Source organism: Misgurnus anguillicaudatus, chromosome 19 (assembly GCF_027580225.2).
Source record: "Misgurnus anguillicaudatus chromosome 19, ASM2758022v2, whole genome shotgun sequence".
Taxonomy (NCBI): Eukaryota; Metazoa; Chordata; class Actinopteri; order Cypriniformes; family Cobitidae; genus Misgurnus; species Misgurnus anguillicaudatus.
The window spans coordinates 37061340-37082177 of NC_073355.2; the positions used below are offsets into that span (position 1 = coordinate 37061340).

The 20838-nt window shown below is 43.6% G+C and overlaps 1 protein-coding gene across 2 annotated transcripts; it reads right to left on the reverse strand.

Moving 5' to 3' along the window:
• Nucleotides 1-8282: 8282 nt before the first annotated feature.
• On the reverse strand, nucleotides 8283-11048 carry mettl26 (methyltransferase like 26). Of its 2 annotated transcripts, none has more exons than XM_055194766.2 (7): nucleotides 10901-11048; nucleotides 10477-10693; nucleotides 9700-9862; nucleotides 9570-9629; nucleotides 9393-9460; nucleotides 8845-8923; nucleotides 8283-8436 (listed from the first exon to the last, which is right to left on the reverse strand). In XM_055194766.2, exons 1-7 carry the CDS (start codon nucleotides 10902-10904, stop codon nucleotides 8380-8382), a joined length of 648 nt encoding a protein of 215 aa, XP_055050741.2. In that variant the 5' UTR covers nucleotides 10905-11048; the 3' UTR covers nucleotides 8283-8379. The 2 variants fall into 2 exon arrangements, with proteins under 2 accessions (XP_055050741.2, XP_055050742.2); XM_055194767.2 differs by having other exon boundaries at nucleotides 10840-10993.
• Nucleotides 11049-20838: the final 9790 nt, after the last annotated feature.

The following is a 20838-nucleotide window of genomic DNA, read 5'->3' on the forward strand; positions in this document are numbered from 1 at the left end:
TCCCATAGACTTAACATTGGGAAAAACTTTGACAGGTCATAGGTCCGAGCTAGGATTTCGTAGAAACATGTGGGTCACAACATTTGAAGAGGGTGCTAGACTCTTTCAGGACGTCCCCCACAATGGGGTGTAAGTTCACCCTAGCAACCATTTTGGGCACCCTAGCAACCTATCCCATAGACTGCCATTATAAAATTCCCAGATGGATATCTTTGCACCACAGTGTCATAGAGACATGGGGGTGGGCTCATTTTACTCAGGCATCCAATCAGTATCCTAGGATCCTTAAAGACTTACTAAGCCACGCCCCTAGCAACCACTTTTGAGCACCCTAGCAACATAAAATTCAAACAGTTATATCTCGGCATCAGAACATCATAGAGACACGGGGGTTGGACCGTTTTACTTGTGACTAGGGGTGTAACAATTGGGCACATCATTGGCCACCTCCAAGCCACGCCCCTAGCAACCAAATACACTATCCTAGCAACAGAGTTAACAAAGCCTTATATCTCGGCATCAGAACATGGTAGAGACACGGGGGTTGGACCATTTTACTTTTGACTAGGGGTGTAACAATTGGGCACATCATTGGCCACTCCCAAGCCACGCCCCTAGCAACTGAATTTGAGCAACCTAGCAACCGAATAAACAAAGCCTTATATCTCCGCATCAGAACATCGTAGAGACACGGGTGTTGGACCGTTTGCCTTGTGACTCGAAGTGTAATCACTAGTGGATACCAATTTTCTCCCTAGCAACCAAATACACTACCCTAGCAACCGCATAAACAAAGCCTTATATCTCTGCATCAGAACATCGTAGAGACACGGGGGTTGGACCGTTTGACTTGTGACTCGAAGTGTAATCACTAGTGGATACCAATTTTCTCCCTAGCAACCAAATACAGTACCCTAGCAACAGAGTAAACAAAGCCTTATATCTCCGCATCAGAACATCGTAGAGACATGGGGGTTGGACTGTTTGACTCGTGACCCGGAGTGTAATCACTAGTGGATGCCATTTTATTCCCTAGCAACCAAATACAGTACCCTAGCAACAGAGTAAACAAAGCCTTATATCTCCGCATCAGAACATCGTAGAGACACGGGTGTTGGATTGTTTGACTCGTGACTCGGATGGTAATCACTAGTGGATGCCAATTTTGTCCCTAGCAACCAAATACAGTACCCTAGCAACAGAGTAAACAAAGCCTTATATTTCCGCATCAGAACTTCGTAGAGAGACGGGGTTTGGACCTTTTGTCTGTTGACTCGGCGGGTAATCACCAGTGGATGCCATTTATTTCCCTAGACACCAAATACAGTAACCTAGCTAAAGAGTAAACAAAGCCTTCTATTTCCGCCTCAGAACATCGTAGAGACACGGGAGTTGGATCGTTTTACTTTTGGTTTGGAGTATAATCATATATGGTCCCCAGAATTTTGCCACGGCAAGCACCACTCACATTTTCTTCAGGAAATGTACCTATCTAGTTATTCTTCTTTTTCTGGACACTTTTTCGGCGCGTAACTCGTCCCGCACGGTTTGACGTAGTCCCACGAAAGAGGGCTCAAACTGACCGGATTATTGAGGAGAGGTGTGCTATGACTTTAATAAGGGATCGGGTGCAGGATTTCTGAAAGGGGGGCGAAAAACCACCCGAAAAATCCCATTGACTTAACATTGCGCCAAACTTTGACGAGTCATAGCTCCGCTCGAGGATTTTATAGAAACATGTGGGTTACAACATTTGAAGAGGGTGGTAGGCTCTTTAAGAACATGGATCACAATGGGGTGTAAGTTGTACCCCTGGGGTGTAAGAGGTGCCCAAAAATGCCCAATGAAAAGTCAATGGGGCAAAATCCCATAGACTTACCATTGCAAAAATTTTGACGGGTCATAGGTACGAGTGAGGATTTTGTAGAAAGATGTGGGTTACAACATTTGAAGAGGGTGGTAGGCTCTGTAAGAACATTGATCACAATGGGGTGTAAGTTGTACCCCTGGGGTGTAAGAGGCACCCAAAAATTCCCATTGACTTATAATGGGGCAGGAAACATGCCCATATAAGGGAATAAAACAGTTCCAGATGGGATATCTTTGCTTTACAGTGTCGTAGAGATAAGTGGGTGGGCTCATTTTACTCGGGCATCCAATCAGTCTCTCAGGATCATCCCAGAGCAATTAAGCCACGCCCCTAGCAACAATTTTGGGCACCCTAGCAACATCTCCCATAGACTGCCATTATAAAATGCCCAGATGGATATCTTTGCATCACACTGTCATAGAGACATGGGGGTGGGCTCATTTTACTCAGACATCCAATCAGTCTCTCAGGATCCTTACATAGGTATTAAGCCACGCCCCTAGCAACCACTTTTGAGCACCCTAGCAACTTAAAATTCAAACAGTTATATCTCAGCATCAGAACATCGTAGAGACAGGGGGGTTGGACCGTTTGACTCGTGACTCAAGGTGTAATCATTATGGGATGCCAATTTTTTCCCTAGCAACCAAATACAGTACCCTAGCAACAGAGTAAACAAAGCCTTATATCTCCGCATCAGAACATCGTAGAGACACGGGGGTTGGACCGTTTGACTCGTGACTCGGAGTGTAATCATTATGGGATGCCAATTTTTTCCCTAGCAACCAAATACAGTACCCTAGCAACAGTGTAAACAAAGCCTTATATCTCCGCATCAGAACATCATAAAGACACGGGGGTTGGACCGTTTGACTCGTGACTCAGAGTGTAATCATTATGGGATGCCAATGTTATCCCTAGCAACCAAATATAGTACCCTAGCAACAGAGTAAACAAAGCCTTATATCTCCGCATCAGAACATCGTAGAGACACGGGGGTTGGACCGTTTGACTCGTGACTCGGCGGGTTATCATTATGGGATGCCAATTTTTTCCCTAGCAACCAAATACAGTACCCTAGCAACAGAGTAAACAAAGCCTTATATCTCCGCATCAGAACATCGTAGAGACACGGGGGTTGGACCGTTTGACTCGTGACTCGGAGTGTAATCATTATGGGATGCCAATTTTTTCCCTAGCAACCAAATACAGTACCCTAGCAACAGAGTAAACAAAGCCTTATATCTCCGCATCAGAACATCGTAGAGACACGGGGGTTGGACCGTTTGACTCGTGACTCAGAGTGTAATCATTAGCGGATGCCAATTTTTTCCCTAGCAACCAAATATAGTACCCTAGCAACAGAGTAAACAAAGCCTTATATCTCCGCATCAGAACATCGTAGAGACACGGGGGTTGGACCGTTTGACTCGTGACTCGACGGGTTATCATTATGGGATGCCAATTTTTTCCCTAGCAACCAAATACAGTACCCTAGCAACAGAGTAAACAAAGCCTTATATCTCCGCATCAGAACATCGTAGAGACACGGGGTTTGGACCGTTTGACTCGTGACCCGGAGCGTAATCACTATTGGAAGTCAAATTTTTCCCTAGCAACCAACTACAGTACCCTAGCAACCAAATAAACAAAGCCTTATATCTCCGCATCAGAACATCGTAGAGACACGGGGGTTGGACCGTTTGACTCGTGACTCGGAGTGTAATCATTATGGGATGCCAATTTTTTCCCTAGCAACCAAATACAGTACCCTAGCAACAGAGTAAACAAAGCCTTATATCTCCGCATCAGAACATCGTAGAGACACGGGGGTTGGACCGTTTGACTCGTGACTCGGCGTGTAATCATCATGGGATGCCAATTTTTGCCCTAGCAACCAAATACAGTACCCTAGCAACAGAGTAAACAAAGCCTTATATCTCCGCATCAGAACATCGTAGAGACACGGGGGTTGGACCGTTAGACTCGTGACTCGGAGGGTAATCATTATGGGATGCCAATTTTTTCCCTAGCAACCAAATACAGTACCCTAGCAACAGAGTAAACAAAGCCTTATATCTCCGCATCAGAACATCATAGAGACACGGGGGTTGGACCGTTTGACTCGTTACCCGGAGCGTAATCACTATTGGAAGTCAAATTTTTCCCTAGCAACCAAATACAGTACCCTAGCAACAGAGTAAACAAAGCCTTATATCTCCGCATCAGAACATCGTAGAGAGACGGGGTTTGGATCGTTTTACTCGTGACTGGAAGTATGATCATATACTGGCCCCAGAAATTTGTCACGGCAAGCACCACTCACATTTTCTTCAGGAAATGTACCTATCTAGTTATATCTTATTCTTATGTCTGCACACTTTTTCGGCGCGTAACTTGTCCCGCACGCTTTGCCGTAGTCCCATGAAAGCGGGCTCAAATCGACCGGTTTATTGAGGAGAGGTGTGCTATGACTTTTATAAGCGATCGGGTGCAGGATTTCCGATAGGGGGGCGAAAAACCACCCGAAAAATCCCATTGACTTAACATTGCGCCCAACTTTGACGAGTCATAGCTCCGCTCGAGGATTTTGTAGAAACATGTGGGTTACAACATTTGAAGAGGGTGGTAGGCTCTGTAAGAACATACATCACATTGGGGTGTAAGTTGTACCCCTGGGGTGTAAGAGGCACCCAAAAGTGCCCCATTGACTTATAATGGGGCAGGAAACATGCCCATATAAGGAAATAAAAAAGTTCCAGCTGGGATATCTTCGCTTTACAATGTCCTACAGACAAGTGGGTGGGCTCATTTCACTCGGGCATCCAATCAGTCTCTCAGGATCATTTCAGAGCTATTAAGCCACGCCCCTAGCAACAATTTTGGGCACCCTAGCAACATCTCCCATAGACTGCCATTATAAAATGCCCAGATGGATATCTTTGCACCAGAGTGTCATAGAGACATGGGGGTGGGCTCATTTTACTCAGGCATCCAATCAGTTTCTCAGGATCCTTAAAGACTTACTAAGCCACGCCCCTAGCAACCACTTTTCAGCACCCTAGCAACATAAAATTCAAACAGTTATATCTTAGCATCCGAACATCGTAGAGACATGGGGGTTGGACCGTTTGACTCGTGACTCAGAGTGTAATCATTATGGGATGCCAATTTTTTCCCTAGCAACCAAATACAGTACCCTAGCAACAGAGTAAACAAAGCCTTATATCTCAGCATCAGAACATCGTAGAGACACGGGGGTTGGACCTTTTGACTCGTGACTCAGAGGGTAATCACTAGTGGATGCCATTTTTCCCCTAGCAACCAAATACAGTACCCTAGCAACAGAGTAAACAAAGCCTTATATCTCCGCATCAGAACATCGTAGAGACACGGGGGTTGGACCGTTTGACTCGTGATTCGGAGTGTAATCACTAGTGGATGCCATTTTTTCCCTAGCAACCAAATACAGCTCCCTAGCAACAGAGTAAACAAAGCCTTATATCTCCGCATCAGAACATCGTAGAGACACGGGGGTTGGACCGTTTGACTCGTGACTCAGAGGGTAATCACCAGTGGATGCCATTTTTTTCCCTAGCAACCAAATACAGTACCCTAGCAACAGTGTAAACAAAGCCTTATATCTCCGCAGCAGAACATCGTAGAGACACGGGGGTTGGACCGTTTGACTTGTGACTTGATGTGTAATCACCAGTGGATGCCAATTTTCCCCCTAGCAACCAAATACAGTACCCTAGCAACAGAGTAAACAAAGCCTTATATCTCCGCATCAGAACATTGTACAGACACGGGGGTTGGATCGTTTGACTCGTGACTCTGCAGGTAATCACTAGTGGATGGCAATTTTTTCCCTAGCAACCAAATACAGTACCCTAGCAACAGAGTAATCACAGCCTTATATCTCCGCATCAGAACATCGTAGAGACACAGGAGTTGGATCATTTTACTTTTGGCTTGGAGTATGATCATATATGTTCCCCCGAATTTTGCCACGGCAAGCACCACTCACATTTTCTTCAGGAAATGTACCTATCTAGTTATTATTATTATTCTTCTGTTCACACTTTTTTCTAACAGTAACTCCTCCTAGAGCTTTCAAGCTACACCCACAAAACTTTACAAAACTTTTAAGACTGGTACGTAGATTTATGCTATATCTTTTCTAACTGATGGGACCTACCGAATTCCTAAACGGGGCGCTCAAACACCCCAAATTTTCCATTGACTTAACATTACGACCAACTTTGACGGGTCATAGCTGCAAGCGAGAAATTTGTAGAAACTTGTGGGTTACCACATTTGAAGAGGCTGGCAGGCTGTGTAAGAACATACATCACATTGGGGTGTAAGCTGTACCCCTGGGGTGTAAGAGGCACCCAAATTTCCCCATTGACTTATAATGGGGCAGGAAACATGCCCATATAAGGGAATAAAAGCGTCCCAGATGGAATATCTTCACTTTAGAGTGTCATAGAGACATGGGGGTGGGCTCATTTTACTCAGGCATCCAATCAGTCTCTCAGGATCGTCCCATAGCTATTAAGCCACGCCCCTAGCAACCATCTTTGGGCACCCTAGCAACATCTTCCATAGACTGCCATTATAAAATGCCCAGATGGATATCTTTGCAGCAGAGTGTCACAGAGACATGGGGGTGGGCTCATTTTACTCAGGCATCCAATCAGTCTCTGAGGATTCTTATTGAGGTATTAAGCCACGCCCCTAGCAATCAAATATGAGCACCCTAGCAACATAATAAACAAAGCCTTATATCTCTGTATCCGAACATCATAGAGGCATGGGGGTTGGGTCTTTTGGTCATGTTAGCCTTATGCTAGCTTCATGCTAAGTCATACTAGCTTCATGCTAATTTCATGCTAGCTTTTATGCTAATTTCATAACAAATCTTGCTAACTTCATGCTAAATCATGCTAACTTCATGCTAGCTTCATGCTAATTCATGTTAGCATCATGCTAGCTTCATGCTAATTCATGTTAGCATTATGCTAACTTGCTAATTCATTTAAGCATCATGCTAGCTTCATGCTAATTCATGTTAGCATCATGCTAGCTTCATGCTAATTCATGTTAGCATCATGCTAGCTTCATGCTAATTCATGTTAGCATCATGCTAGCTTCATGCTAATTCGTGTTAGCGTCATGCTAGCTTCATGCTAATTCATTTAAGCATCATGCTAGCTTCATGCTAATTCATGTTAGCATCATGCTAGCTTCATGCTAATTCATGTTAGCTTCATGCTAGCTTCATGCTAATCCATGTTAGCATCATGCTAGCTTCATGCTAATTCATGTTAGCATCATGCTAGCTTCATGCTAATTCATGTTAGCTTCATGCTAGCTTCATGCTAATCCATGTTAGCATCATGCTAGCTTCATGCTAATTCGTGTTAGCGTCATGCTAGCTTCATGCTAATTCGTGTTAGCATCATGCTAGCTTCATGCTAATTCGTGTTAGCGTCATGCTAGCTTCATGCTAATTCGTGTTAACATCATGCTAGCTTCATGCTAATGCGTGTTAACATCATGCTAGCTTCATGCTAATTCGTGTTAGCATCATCCTAGCTTCATGCTAATTCATGTTAGCATCATGCTAGCTTCATGCTAACTTCATGCTAATTCATGTAAGCATCATGCTAGCTTCATGCTAATTCATGTTAGCATCATGCTAGCTTTATGCTAATTCATGTTAGCATCATGCTAGCTTCATGCTAATTTGTGTTAGCATCATGCTAGCTTCATGCTAATTCGTGTTAGCATCATGCTAGCTTCATGCTATCATGCTAGCTTCATGCTAATTCATGTTAGCATCATGCTAGCTTCATGCTAATTCATGTTAGCATCATGCTAACTTCATGGTAATTCATGTTAGCTTCATGCTAATTCATGTTAGCTTCATGCTAATTCATGTTAGCTTCATGCTAATTCATGTTAGCATCATGCTAGCTTCATGCTACTTCATGTTAGCATCATGCTAACTCATGCGAATTCATGTTAACATCATGTTAGCTTCATGCTAATTCATGTTAGCATCATGCCAACTTCATGTTAAATCATGTTAACATGCTAACTTTTTGTTAAATCATGTTTATGGAAAGTTAGACTACTAAACTAAACTTGTTTTAAGTTTCTCTCAAACTGTTTTAAACTTTTAGGCCAGGCTTTGTCAAGCCAACATAAAGTTTGTCTTCAAACTTTTCTATCTAGTTTATTAATGTTATGGCAATCAGGAATGTAAACAAACCAGAACCTCACAACCTTACTTCATGTGCAATGCTGATACTCCCATTTACTTTTGTTTTAGGATTATGTCTATAAATATGATGACTCCACCTAACTTGTTGTCAAGTTTACTTAATGAACTTTGTAATAGTACATTTAAGAGAATCCCTCCTATTATTTTTATTGACAGGACAGTTAAAACAGTACATAATAATACTGCTGGTGATACTATATAAATAGATCATGTATCAAACCACGCTGTCCTTGCGAAACAGTAGGCACTTGTTGTTGGCAGGCATATCAACCTACAAAAACAGAAAAAAAACATATACATTTACAGGTGTACATTATGGGACAGTTTCACGGACAGGGTTTAGATTAATCCAGGACTTAGATATAATAGGAATTTAAGTAGTTTTTACAAACATACCTTACTAAAAACAATACTGGTGTCCATCCTGAGACCAAAACAATGGCACTGATATATGTGAGCATACGTCAGTGTAAGATATTTTTAAATGAAGGCAGCTCAAACACGCATTTTATTATGGGACTAGGATAAGCCCTGTCCGGGAAACCGCCCATATAACATTTTTTTTTTTTAAACATGAATTAGTAATACCTCACAACAAAAGTAAACAGATTCTTAGCAAATCATTTACAGCAAAATGTTTTACAGACTACACTACACTGTTTATTTAGGTAAAACTTACAATTTCCTCGAGTCGCAATCCATTGTCTTGGCCTAGCAATGTCAACATAGCTATATCTCTCAGACCCCAATCTGGATTTCTGTAAGAAAAAAAATTATAAGATTAAGAAATGACATCAATAACATTTCACAAGATAATAATAGTAAGGAATGCTGTATTTATTTAAGACAAACAATACATATGCACTTAGGGGCGGTTTCCCAAACAGGGTTTAGATTAAGCCTAAGTTATCTTATGACATTTAAGTACTTTTTACAAACACATCTTACAAAACATTACTGGTGTGCATCTTGAGGCAAAGTAATGGCACTGATATATGTAAAGATATTGCTGTTTTAATAAGACAGCTCAAACATGCATTTTAGTCTTGGACTAAACTTAAGACCTGTCTGGGAAACCACCCTTATGGGCAAACACCTCAATTTGATGCTTACAATAACTTTTCAGACTAATGAAAGATAAGCTTTAGCATCCATATCATCTTCTTGGGTAATAAAAAGCCGGGGTCAAATGCTGAAACTTTGCTAGTGATTTCCATTATCACAAACCTTGATCGTAAGCTGTGGTCAAAGTCAACATTGCTCTGTGGTGTAATCGACCCGTTGACTGCATACGGCTGCAAGGAAAATATCAGAAGCAAGGCAAACAAGAGATTAAGACAACATAATTGAATATAAAAACAAACAAAATGTGTATACAGTAATTTGATTATAATGTACAAATACCCCGTAAGTCAGAAGCAATCCTTGGGGCTTGAGTATCTTTCCAACGCCATAAAACAAACCCTGAAAAACATGTTTGATTATTCGATATCAGCTAAAATAGGCCAAAAGAAAAAGCAAGCAAGCATGGTACCTTTGTGCAGGCCAGAGGTGAGATGTGCATCATGTTGATATTCACAATGAGGTCACATGACTCGGGTTGAATGCTGCTCCAGTTCTCCCAACTCTGTGAGGTATCAAGATAGATGGGTGGCTTTATATTCTGCAGCCCATGATGCTGTCTATAAGCCTCTATACTGCAACAAAATAAAGCATGACCTGTCAAAATATGGTACATTTAAGTGCAGTCAGTAGCAGGTAAGCAGGACAATGTGAACGTACAGTATAATTATCAATGACCTAAATTAACTTTTAATTGAAACGTATTATGAAAATATAACAATTCGTCTATAAATGTAAAGTAGTGGCCATAGTATGGTTTCCAATTTAGTTTCTATTTAGCACAAAATAAGTTCATATAAATGCTTTCAAATACAAAAGCTTGATCAACATTAGTATCTTGGCCTTTAGCAATGCATTCATTGCAGTAAAAGTTAAGGAACGGCGCCATCTGGTGACAGAGTTTTGCGCAGCACCTGTCCTGTGTGAAACTTCTACATTTACAGCACGTGACGTGGACTTTGAAACAAATCACATGCAACAGACGTTTTCAATTAAATGTGGAGTTGTAAGCATTTTAACCTTCACACTTACACCTTTAATCAGCTTATTGCAATATCCGTGATTAAACCATGGTTGATTTGTGGTAATCATTGTACAGCTATCGTACCCTCTTTGTTATGAAACCATTGTTACATTTTCATCGTTAGTATTTCGCAAGACGGTCAAATCATGGTACACGGAGACTTACCTCGACATGGACTGTGCATCAACTTCAGATGGTTGCCATGTAACATTAGGCAATGCTTTGGCAAAGTGAACGACGTGCTGACCCGTGCCTGAAGATATTTCTAATGCGTTCACATGTCTGCCTGATGCCACTTTGCTTTGTATTACAGAAAGGATCGGGTCTTTATTTCTGTCCGCAGCTGCCGCGTGCAGCATTTTACACATCCAGCTGCAAATTCCTGAAATCAGAAACGAAATAAACTGATATCAATAAGACCTTAAAAGCTGCACACTGCTGCGATGCAAAACAGATCACAAAGTGTCCACATTAACGAAACGGTTTCATGCATGAAGGCAGCAAACAGTCACGAGACGGTGACTACACCTTTACGACGGAGAAAATGTTCGCAAAACGTATGTGTTGATTATTATGAACTATTCCCTACTCATTCCGTCTAGCTGTTATTAAAGCAGTCATTGCTACAGTGTAGTAACCATGGATTGCGCATCCCATAATGCAACAGTGACTTCAACTTCCTGATTTCTTGGTAAAGGGACGCACAAGCTGGACATCAGTCATTATGCGTATTATATCGTCTAACAATACGTATTATAATATGTCACGTGTCGATTCTTAGAGCTGTTTATTTAATATTAAATAAATAGCTATTTATTTTTTTAATATTAAATAAATAGAGCTAAGAATCGACACGTGACATATAATAATACGTATTAGACGATATAGGATATATAAACCTTTCTATCAGAACCAGAACTCATTTATATATATATGCGGCTACTTGCCACATAAGAAAAAAACTGGACATGAATTTGAAACATTTTATTGGCATATTTGTTTTAAATTAACATTTTTATCCTTCCGCGAAACTTTGCACAGATGCATAAAATGATCGTAATACCTTATTAAGATTCGCTGCTTCATACTTGTCTGTCTCCATTTTTTTCTCTTTTAGCCAGTCTTTGAGAAGTTTTAATGCCCATTCTGTTTTTTTTTATTTTTTTTTGGTGTTGGCTTCGTAGCTGTCATGCTCTATTTTGTCAAGTTCAGTCTCAGTAAGCTCTCTGTGTCTTGTCGTTGTTCGTTCTTCTATCCACTGTTTAAATGTTTTGTTTTTTCCGTACGTGTTAAAATTAATGTCAAAATGTTCCATTCTTAATTGTGGTTGTCCAGTGTTTGTCACAAGATGGCGCCAAACAGTAATCTTTATTGGCGCGGAGGGATTTAAAACATACAAGTAGTCCGGCTATGCGTTATTACTTTGAAGCAAATGTCTCAACTGACCAATCAAAATCAAGCATTCCAGAGAGCCGTGTAATATATATATATATATATATATATATATATATATATATATATATATATATATATATATATATAGTCTACTGTATAATGTAATATTAAATACATTGCTTTAAATATATAATATGTATAGGCTATATTTATACATTTTTACGCTGTATTTGATAGTATTACATAAAAAAATCATTTATTCAGATTTTTATATTATGTTCCTGGCAATCCTTTTATGTCGCTATTTATTTTTTTTCTTTTGTACAGTATGCATAATAGCATAAATGTTTAATACCTGGATTTATACGAAATTGTATGTTTCATACGTGAAATTAACAAACCCACATCTTTAAATGAGACTGTAAAGAATCCTTTCTAGTTTCATTTCATTATTTGTTTTTCCGATATTCTTCTTTACATGCAAGAAGTGTCAGTGATGCGAAGTGGCCCACATTTGGTTTCAGAGTCAGACCAATGAATGTGGGTACTATTCTCTCATTTGCAAATGAAGCAACGTTAAAGCGTAACTAAACCCCTGGTCAGAGCCTGACTCCACCCACTGGCAATATTTGAAAAATGCAAGAAAAGTGGGCAGATCCCACAGAGATAGAGGGGACGAACTAAGCTTGTACCAAGTGTGTGGTGAGATCGTAACATGGGCGTTGTGAGCTTGAACTTGCTTACGTCACGAGTTCTTTTTTGGACCCAACATCCAATAGGAAAATTCAACTGCAGTAGCCACCGTTCAACCTGAAGAGGGCAGCACTCAGACGTTTTTACACCATATATTATAGTATTGAAACACTTTATATCCAAATGCCAAAAAACTTACTAAAATCAATGAACAGCACTAATAAAGCATAATTCTTACAGATCATTAACTAAAAAAAGTTGGTTTAGGGTTTAGTTACTCTTTAAAATCCCTCAACCCTTAGTGGTAAAAGTGTAGTAATCATGTTTTTTGGTGTATTGATTACTATCAGCAAAACTATGGTTTTTCTACACTAACTATGGTTTAACTATGGTTTTTGTAAACCATGGTTATCAAAACCATGGTTATTTTGTGGTGACCCTTTACTACAGTAAACATGTTTTTTTTTTGTTTTGTTTTAACTGTAAAACCATGGTTAATTTTAGTAACAGATATCTCTAGGATTGTACACAGGGCCTTAAAAAAGACACCCAGAATATAAAGGATAATAAATATTTTAAGACTTTTTGAGTTACAGGCATGCAAAATTTTTTTTTTTTAAAGAACACGTGGCATGCAAACTTTTTTTTTTTTTTAAAGAACACGTCACCATTGGCTTGTAATGCAACAACAGACTTAAGTCAATTGCTAAAGTCAAATAGATTCTGCCATTTACCTCCTGTAATTTGGCTGCAATTTTACACTGTAAAAATAGCTGTAATTATGCAGCTGGTTGCCAGTAACTTACTGTAGAAGATAAAGACTGAAAATGTTTCATGTTCATATAACTTTAAACAAACCGTTGCCAGTAAATAACATAAATGTAAATCTACAGTAAGTTACTGGCAACCAGCTGCCAGTAATACTGTAATTTCTACAGAATTCTTTTACAGTGTAGGTAAAAAGGATTTAACATCTTTATTTAAGTAGTTCTTTCTTCTCAAAAATAAAGAGCAAAATAAAACAATTTAACTGGGGAAGCTTTTAACGTGGTTGATTTGACACAAAATGACCATGGCATTCTTCAAACATTGTTTATCAAAGATCCCTCCAGATCTTTTTAGTGTGCGGTCAGCTTATGAAGTTTTATCTCATGATTTCTATAGCACTTCTCACAGGTGTTATAATTGACTTGTAGGCCAACTTAGGTTTTTAAGTTTCATTCAAGAAGACCAGAGCAATTGTTGAAAAAGTTCAAACCAATCCACTTCTCATTGTTCATGACATTGATGGCATGACTGACTGCGTCTCTCAGACTAAAGATGCATCTCATTCAAAAGCATCTAGAAATTCTTAGTCATCTATATCCTTAGTAAATCACAGTACTTTCATAAACTCCCTCTATTGAATGATATAATCTCTTCACAAACCATCAAACCATTTATAGACTGTATGGAATTATATCGCGTGCAATGATCGTCATCATAAGATGCCACAATAACTGTTTTGGGTTTTACTTCTCTTTATTTTTCCTTCAATTATTTAAATGGTCCTCTTTCTCCTCATATGTATGTACCCAGAGCTCCTGTAAAAAACACAACAAATTCTTTATGTGTGTGCACACTTGGCGAATAAACCTCATTCTGAATCTGATTAAATAATCTAAAGAAATTTTTCACTAAAATGAACCTAATGTTCAGAGGAAATTTACAGGTTTTTTCACAGAACCAAACACCCAGTGCCACTTAAGAACCTTTGTTTAAACAGCATAGCATCCACCTTAAAAAAGGTGCTTAAAAGGTTCTTCACAGTGATGCCAGAAGCACCATGGTTTGTTTAAGGTTCTTAAAAGAAGCATTTCTCTCTTACATTTTATGATCTAAAGAACTTTTATTTCCACTAGAATGTGTAAAACAGTAATGTTCTTCAGTTGTAAAAGGGAACCATTAAGACAAAAATAGTTCTTCTATGGCACCATGAAGCACCTTTATTTTTTGTGTATAACACATGTGTTTATTTCATTATATTAACAGGTGCAAATATCTCACTACACCATCAGTGTTAAAGGTCTGTTGGAATATAGACCTATGGATGTGACATTATTGTGCTTTTGATTTCTGTTGTATTTCATCAGCATCGTTATGGTGCATTCACACTAGCCATGATAGAGGCTTAAAAATGCGCTATTCGCGCATAATTTGACGCTTGAACATTTAAGTTTACTCGCTTCATTCGCGCGTGAAATTCTAGTCATTAGAGACATTCACACGGAAATTCGTGTCATGGGAGGGGCTTTTGCGACTCTGCTAAGACTCCGCTCACGTCACTACAACAGCAAGTTCCTGATTGGTTAACGGGGTGAAACCTACCGCACCGAAGGATAATTGCGTCTTTGCATTGACTTAATGTAAATCACTTGTGGTGCCGCCTCAACCGCGTCTGGTTTGAACCCTGCATTAGACATAAGAGAATTTTGTATGTCGCTCTTGAGATACTGTATTATCAAAGCAGCAGCATGCTGTTTTTATTTACTCAATTTAACTCTGCTGTATTTATTAGGGATGCACCGATACCACTTTTTTGGAATACGAGTACGAGTACTTGCATTTCAGTACTTGCCGATACGGATATCAAGTACTTAATAAAAAACATGATTTAAATTTACAGGTAACAGCTTAAGTCATATAATTTAACAAAAAAAAAAAAAAAACAAGGGACTAGTTTGGAATTAAGAACATTTATTTAAAATGAAAAGCATGCTGTATGCAACATATTACAGAATAAATAATTATTTTAAAAAAATTAAACAGTAACAGTGCAACTCAAGTATTTTTTTTAAAGTTTGTTGTAAACTCTGCCTCTTTGGACAACACGAGGCATTAACCCCTTACACGCCGCTCAAACATAGACATTTCTCAGACCGTGGTATCGATCCCCAGGACTTTAAACGAGTAGGGGTACTTTAGAAAATGTGATGTCGAGGCCGATTCCCGATACCAGTATCGGTGCATCCCTAGTATTTATCAATTCATGACTTTTGACACCACAAATATGCAAATAAGAAGGTTAACCCAGCGTTTAGTACACTGTAAAAAAATGCAACATGAAGTTAAAAAACGTCTCGGTTACATATGTAACCCTCGTTCCCTGAAGGAAGGGAACGGAGACGTCACGTCGTGACCGACGAATTGGGAACCGCTTCGCGGGTGACCTATCTGCTTCGAGAAACCTTTAAAACGCCAATGAACTTGGCATGCAGATAATTGCATCTGCCGGCGCCGCCCCGCCGCATAGGTATTTAATGAGCGGCAGGTGCAGTTATCAAATCAGCTATTTTTTGCTGAGAAAGCTGGACAGAAGGAAAGGGTCCGGCCGATATCAGCAGTGGAACAGCAAACTGTGGCGACGGGACGTGACGTCTCCGTTCCCTTCCTTCAGGGAACGAGGGTTACATATGTAACCGAGACGTTCCCTTTCAGTCGGTCACTACGACGTCACGTCGTGACCGACGAATTGGGAATCCCTACCAAAGCGCCACTGAAGCTGACCCTTCCAGTGCCTGCGTAAACCCTCCGACTCTCCCCTTTAAGGGAACGGAAATGGGGTTGAAGCAGAGGCCGGTCACTACTTGTTCCTTAACCCACGATAGTGACTAGGCGAACTGGGAAGCGACCTCGTCAGGCGGGACTAAGATCGCTGCGGAAGAAAAACCCTCTAGGGGTCTACCACTAAGGTGATAGAGAAAAAGACACGAAGTCTCTAAAAAATACACTCTCTTAGCAACACTAGAGGAACTCCGCTAAGGGAAACGTGGTAAATCATAAACTTTCCACGGAAATACTCACAAAGAAACCACTAGGGGGCGCAATGTGGGCGCTAGCCTCACCCAGATAGTCAAGAATACATCCAGTGAGAGGCTGGCAGCCGATGCTCCGCAACATCGGCCGCCAAGCGGTGGAAAAAGACAAAAAAACATTTTTTGTAACGTTTTTGCCATAATGGCCTTCCATACTGGTGCGGTTTCTGCGCAGCCAAAAAGAAAGGCTCCAAGCCGACACAGGAGCTGTTCCTCGATGTTCTCACTGATCTGACGAGAGAACTCGAGAGGATACCGGCTCAACACGAACACTGTAGAATCTAGTGAACGTATTAGGTGTCGCCCAGCCAGCAGCTCTACAAATATCTGAAAGCGAGGAACCACGAGCCAAAGCCCAAGATGAAGCCACGCTTCTGGTTGAATGGGCTCTCAAACCAAAAGGGCAGGGAATGCCCTGTTTCTCATAAGCCAGGGCGATTGTGTCTACAATCCAGTGAGACATCCTCTGTTTAGTGACAGCTCTCCCTTTCTGCTGACCACCGCAACAGACAAAGAGCTGCTCTGAGGTCCGAAAGCTTTGAGTGCGATTCACATACACACGTAGTGCACGTACAGGACATAACAAAGCCATAGCTGGGTCTGCCTCTTCCAAAGGCAGAGCTTGTAAGTTCACCACTTGATCCCTAAAGGGAGTGGTGGGAACTTTAGGCACGTAGCCCGGCCGGGGTCTCAGTGTAACGCTGGATTCAGCCGGCCCGAACTGAAGGCACGAATCGTTGACCGAAAATGCATGAAGATCCCCTATCCTCTTAATAGAAGCCAGTGCGAGGAGCATCAAAGTTTTCATAGTGAGAAACTTGACACTCACCGTCTGCAGAGGCTCGAACGGGCAGTCCCTGAGAGCGTTCAGCACCATGGACAGGTCCCAAGGAGGAATAGAGGGAGGACGCGAAGGATTGAGCCTCCGTGCACCTCTTAAAAACCTAATGACCAGATCGTGCTGACCCACAGATCTACCGTCTAGGGGTGCGTGATGCGCGGATATTGCCGCGATATCTACTTTAATAGTAGATGGTGACAGCCTCTTCTCCAAGCGGTGCTGGAGATATGAAAGCACAATACTGATCGGGCATTCTCGGGGGTCCTCTCGTTGAGAAGTACACCAAACAACAAACAGGTTCCATTTCAGCGTATACGCCTGTCTCGTAGACGGCGCTCGCGCTGCAGCGATGGTGTTAGATACCGCCGGGGGTAAATCACCTACAACCTCCGCGCCCCGTCCAGAGACCACACATGGAGGTTCCACAGATCGGGACGGGGGTGCCATAATGTGCCCCCTTCTTGAGACAGAAGGTCCCTCCTCAGGGGAATCCTCCAGGGAGGGGCTGTCGCGAGGAGAGTGAGCTCTGGAAACCAACTCCTGGTGGCCCAATATGGAGCAACTAAAAGAATTTTCTCCTCGTCCTCCCTGACTTTGCACAATGTCTGTGCAATGAGGCGCACTGGGGGAAATGCGTATTTGCGAAGACCTCTCGGCCAGCTGTGCGCCAATGCATCCACGCCGAGTGATCCCTCGTTCAGTGAATAAAATAGGTGACAGTGGGTTGTTTCTGGAGATGCAAACAGATCTATCTGCGCTCTGCCGAAACGTCTCCAAATCAGCTGGACCGATTGAGGGTGGAGTCGCCATTCGCCGGGGCGCGCTGCTCGGGAAAGCGCGTCTGCCGCTGTGTTGAGCGACCCCGGGATGTGAATGGCACGAAGAGACCTCAGATTCTTCTGACTCCAAAAGAGGAGATGGCGGGCGAGATGCGACATGTGACGAGAGCGCACTCCGCCTTGGCGATTGATATACGCAACAGTCGCAATGTTGTCTGTGCGAACTAATACATCTTTGCCTCTCAACTCGCTGCTGAAGCGGACGAGCGCAAGATATACAGCCCACAGTTCTCGGCAATTTATGTGCCAATGCAGCTGGGGTGATGTCCATACTCCTGAAGCTGCAAGCTCGCCATACGTGGCTCCCCACCCCGTGTTGGAGGCATCTGTGCATACTATTGCATGTCTGGAGACCTGTCTCAGTGGCACCCCCGCCCTGAGAAACGCTGGGTCTGACCACGGGGTGAAAGTGAGACGGCATTTCGGTGTGATCGTGACACGGTGAAAGCCGGTTAGCCACGCTCTCCTCGGGACTCGGTCGTGAAGCCAATGCTGAAGCGGTCTCATATGCAGCAAACCGAGCGGTGTTACAGCCGCGGCTGCAGCCATATGCCCCAGTAATTTCTGAAATTGTTTCAGAGGGACCGCAGTCTTGCCCGAAAACGTATTCAAGCAAGCCAGAATCGACTGAACGCGCGCCTCCGTGAGGCGTGCTGTAAGATTGACCGAATCCAATTCCATGCCGAGAAAAGAGATCTTCTGTGTCGGGCACAGTTTGCTCTTCTCTCGGTTGACCTGAAGACCGAGACGGGCGAGGTGTTTGAGCACCCGATCTAGATGAGTGCAAAGCATTTGACGCGACTGTGCTATAATGAGCCAATCGTCGAGATATGCCAAGATGCGAACACCGCTCTCTCTGAGAGGTTTTAAAGCGCCCTCTGCCACTTTTGTGAAGACGCGGGGAGAGAGAGAGAGCCCGAACGGTAAGACTTTGTACTGATATGCTTTTCCCTCGAACGCAAAGCGGAGAAACGGCCTGTGCCGGGGAAGGATTGAGACATGAAAGTACGCGTCCTTCAGGTCGATGGCTGCAAACCAATCCTGTGGGCGAATGCATTGAAATATGGTTTTCTGCGTAAGCATTTTGAACGGCATCTTGTGAAGTGCTCGATTCAGAACGCGCAGATCCAGGATCGGTCGCAACCCGCCGCTTTTCTTGGGTACAATAAAGTAAGGGCTGTAAAACCCTGACCTCATCTCGGCTGGAGGAACCGGCTGAATCGCGTCTTTCGCCAATAAGACAGCAATCTCTGCACGTAGTACGTGCGCATCGGCGGGTTTCACTATAGTGAAACGGATGCCTGTAAATTTGGGAGGTCGCCGGGCGAATTGTATCGCATAGCCAAGACGGATCGTGCGTAAAAGCCAGCGCGACGGACTGGGAAGTTGCTGCCAAGCTTCCAGATACCGGGCGAGGGGAATTAACGGCACAATCGTAGTACCCGCGGCGAGCGGAACGGCGGTGCTCGATGACGCGCTCTCTTGGGCTGCGTTGACATGTGTATTGTGAGAATGAGCACTCACCTGACTCCGCTGATGGATGGCTGCGCGGGGAAGACTCTGATGAAGATATCTCGGTGCGCTTAACACATCCGTTGGCGAGAGAGGAGGGGGAGAACGTAGGGTTATGAGCCCATCCGTCACACCCGACTGCCTCTGATGACCTGGAGGAGGAAGAGGAATTCGCTCTTTTTGTGGTTTTGTGGGTGCCGGCTGAAAAGCCGGCGGAACGGAAATTAATGAAAACCAAAGATTCCCCACCCGGTCCTCCTCCGGGGGGGGGAGTGGTGCGTTCACCATCTCCCGAAGAGCGATCCCCTCCACCTCCAGGTCGCCCATCTCAGGGCCCCTTAGATTTTCGCTTTCCACCAGGCTTAGCGGACTGAGCGGGCGGGGCGGGCTGCTGACGGCCGGTTCCTCGCTTTCTTGGACGGCCCCGATGAGGAACGGAGGCGGCCGCCGCTGCAGGACGCCCTCGGCGAGGGGCAGACTGAGGTGCCGACGTCGACGGGGCAGGTGCTGGTCTCTTTCGACGCGGCATGATGTTAGCCAGAGCCTCAGTCTGCTTCTGGGTGGCGGAGACCTGTTGTGCGAAGTCTTCCACCGCCTCGCCGAACAGGCCGGCCTGGGACACCGGGGCGTTTAGAAGCCGGGTTTTGTCGGCATCCCGCATGTCCGCAAGGCACAGCCAGAGGTGGCGCTCCTGGACCACCAGGGTGGACATAGCACGACCGACGGCTTGTGCGGTGGTCTTGGTCGCACGTAGCGCCAGATCCGTAGCCGCACGCAGGTCTTTAAAGACCGCCGAATCGTGACCTCCCTCGTGCAGATCCTTCAGAGCCTTAGCCTGATGGACCTGCAACAAAGCCATGGCATGTATGGCTGAGGCCGCCTCCCCACAGGCCTGGTATGCAGACTCCGTCAGAGCTGACGAATGCCTGCAGGCCCGTGAGGGAAGGGCAGGACGGTCCTTCCAGTAGGAGACGCCGGCAGGACACAACTGCATCGCTACCGAACGCTCCACTGTCGGGATACCGGCATACCCTTTAGCGGCCCCCCCATCGAGGGAGGTGAGGGGTGATGGCTGATACGGACGGTTCCGGGAGGAAAACGGGGTTTTCCACGTCCGAGTCAGCTCATCATGCACCTCGGGAAAGAAAGGTACCGGCGGGGAAGACTGTGAAGCCCGTGCAGCCCCAAAGTACCAATCGTCTAGGCGGGACGGTACGGGAGGGGGAGGAGCTCTCCACTCCAACCCGACCGTCTCCGCAGCCCGAGCGAGCATGGCCGTCATCTCCGGGTCGAGATCGGGAACCGCAACCCTTCCCGAAGGAGGGAGAGGATCCGGATCAACGTCCGAAAATGACGGCCCCCCCTCCGATGTTACGACAGACAGGGAATCCTC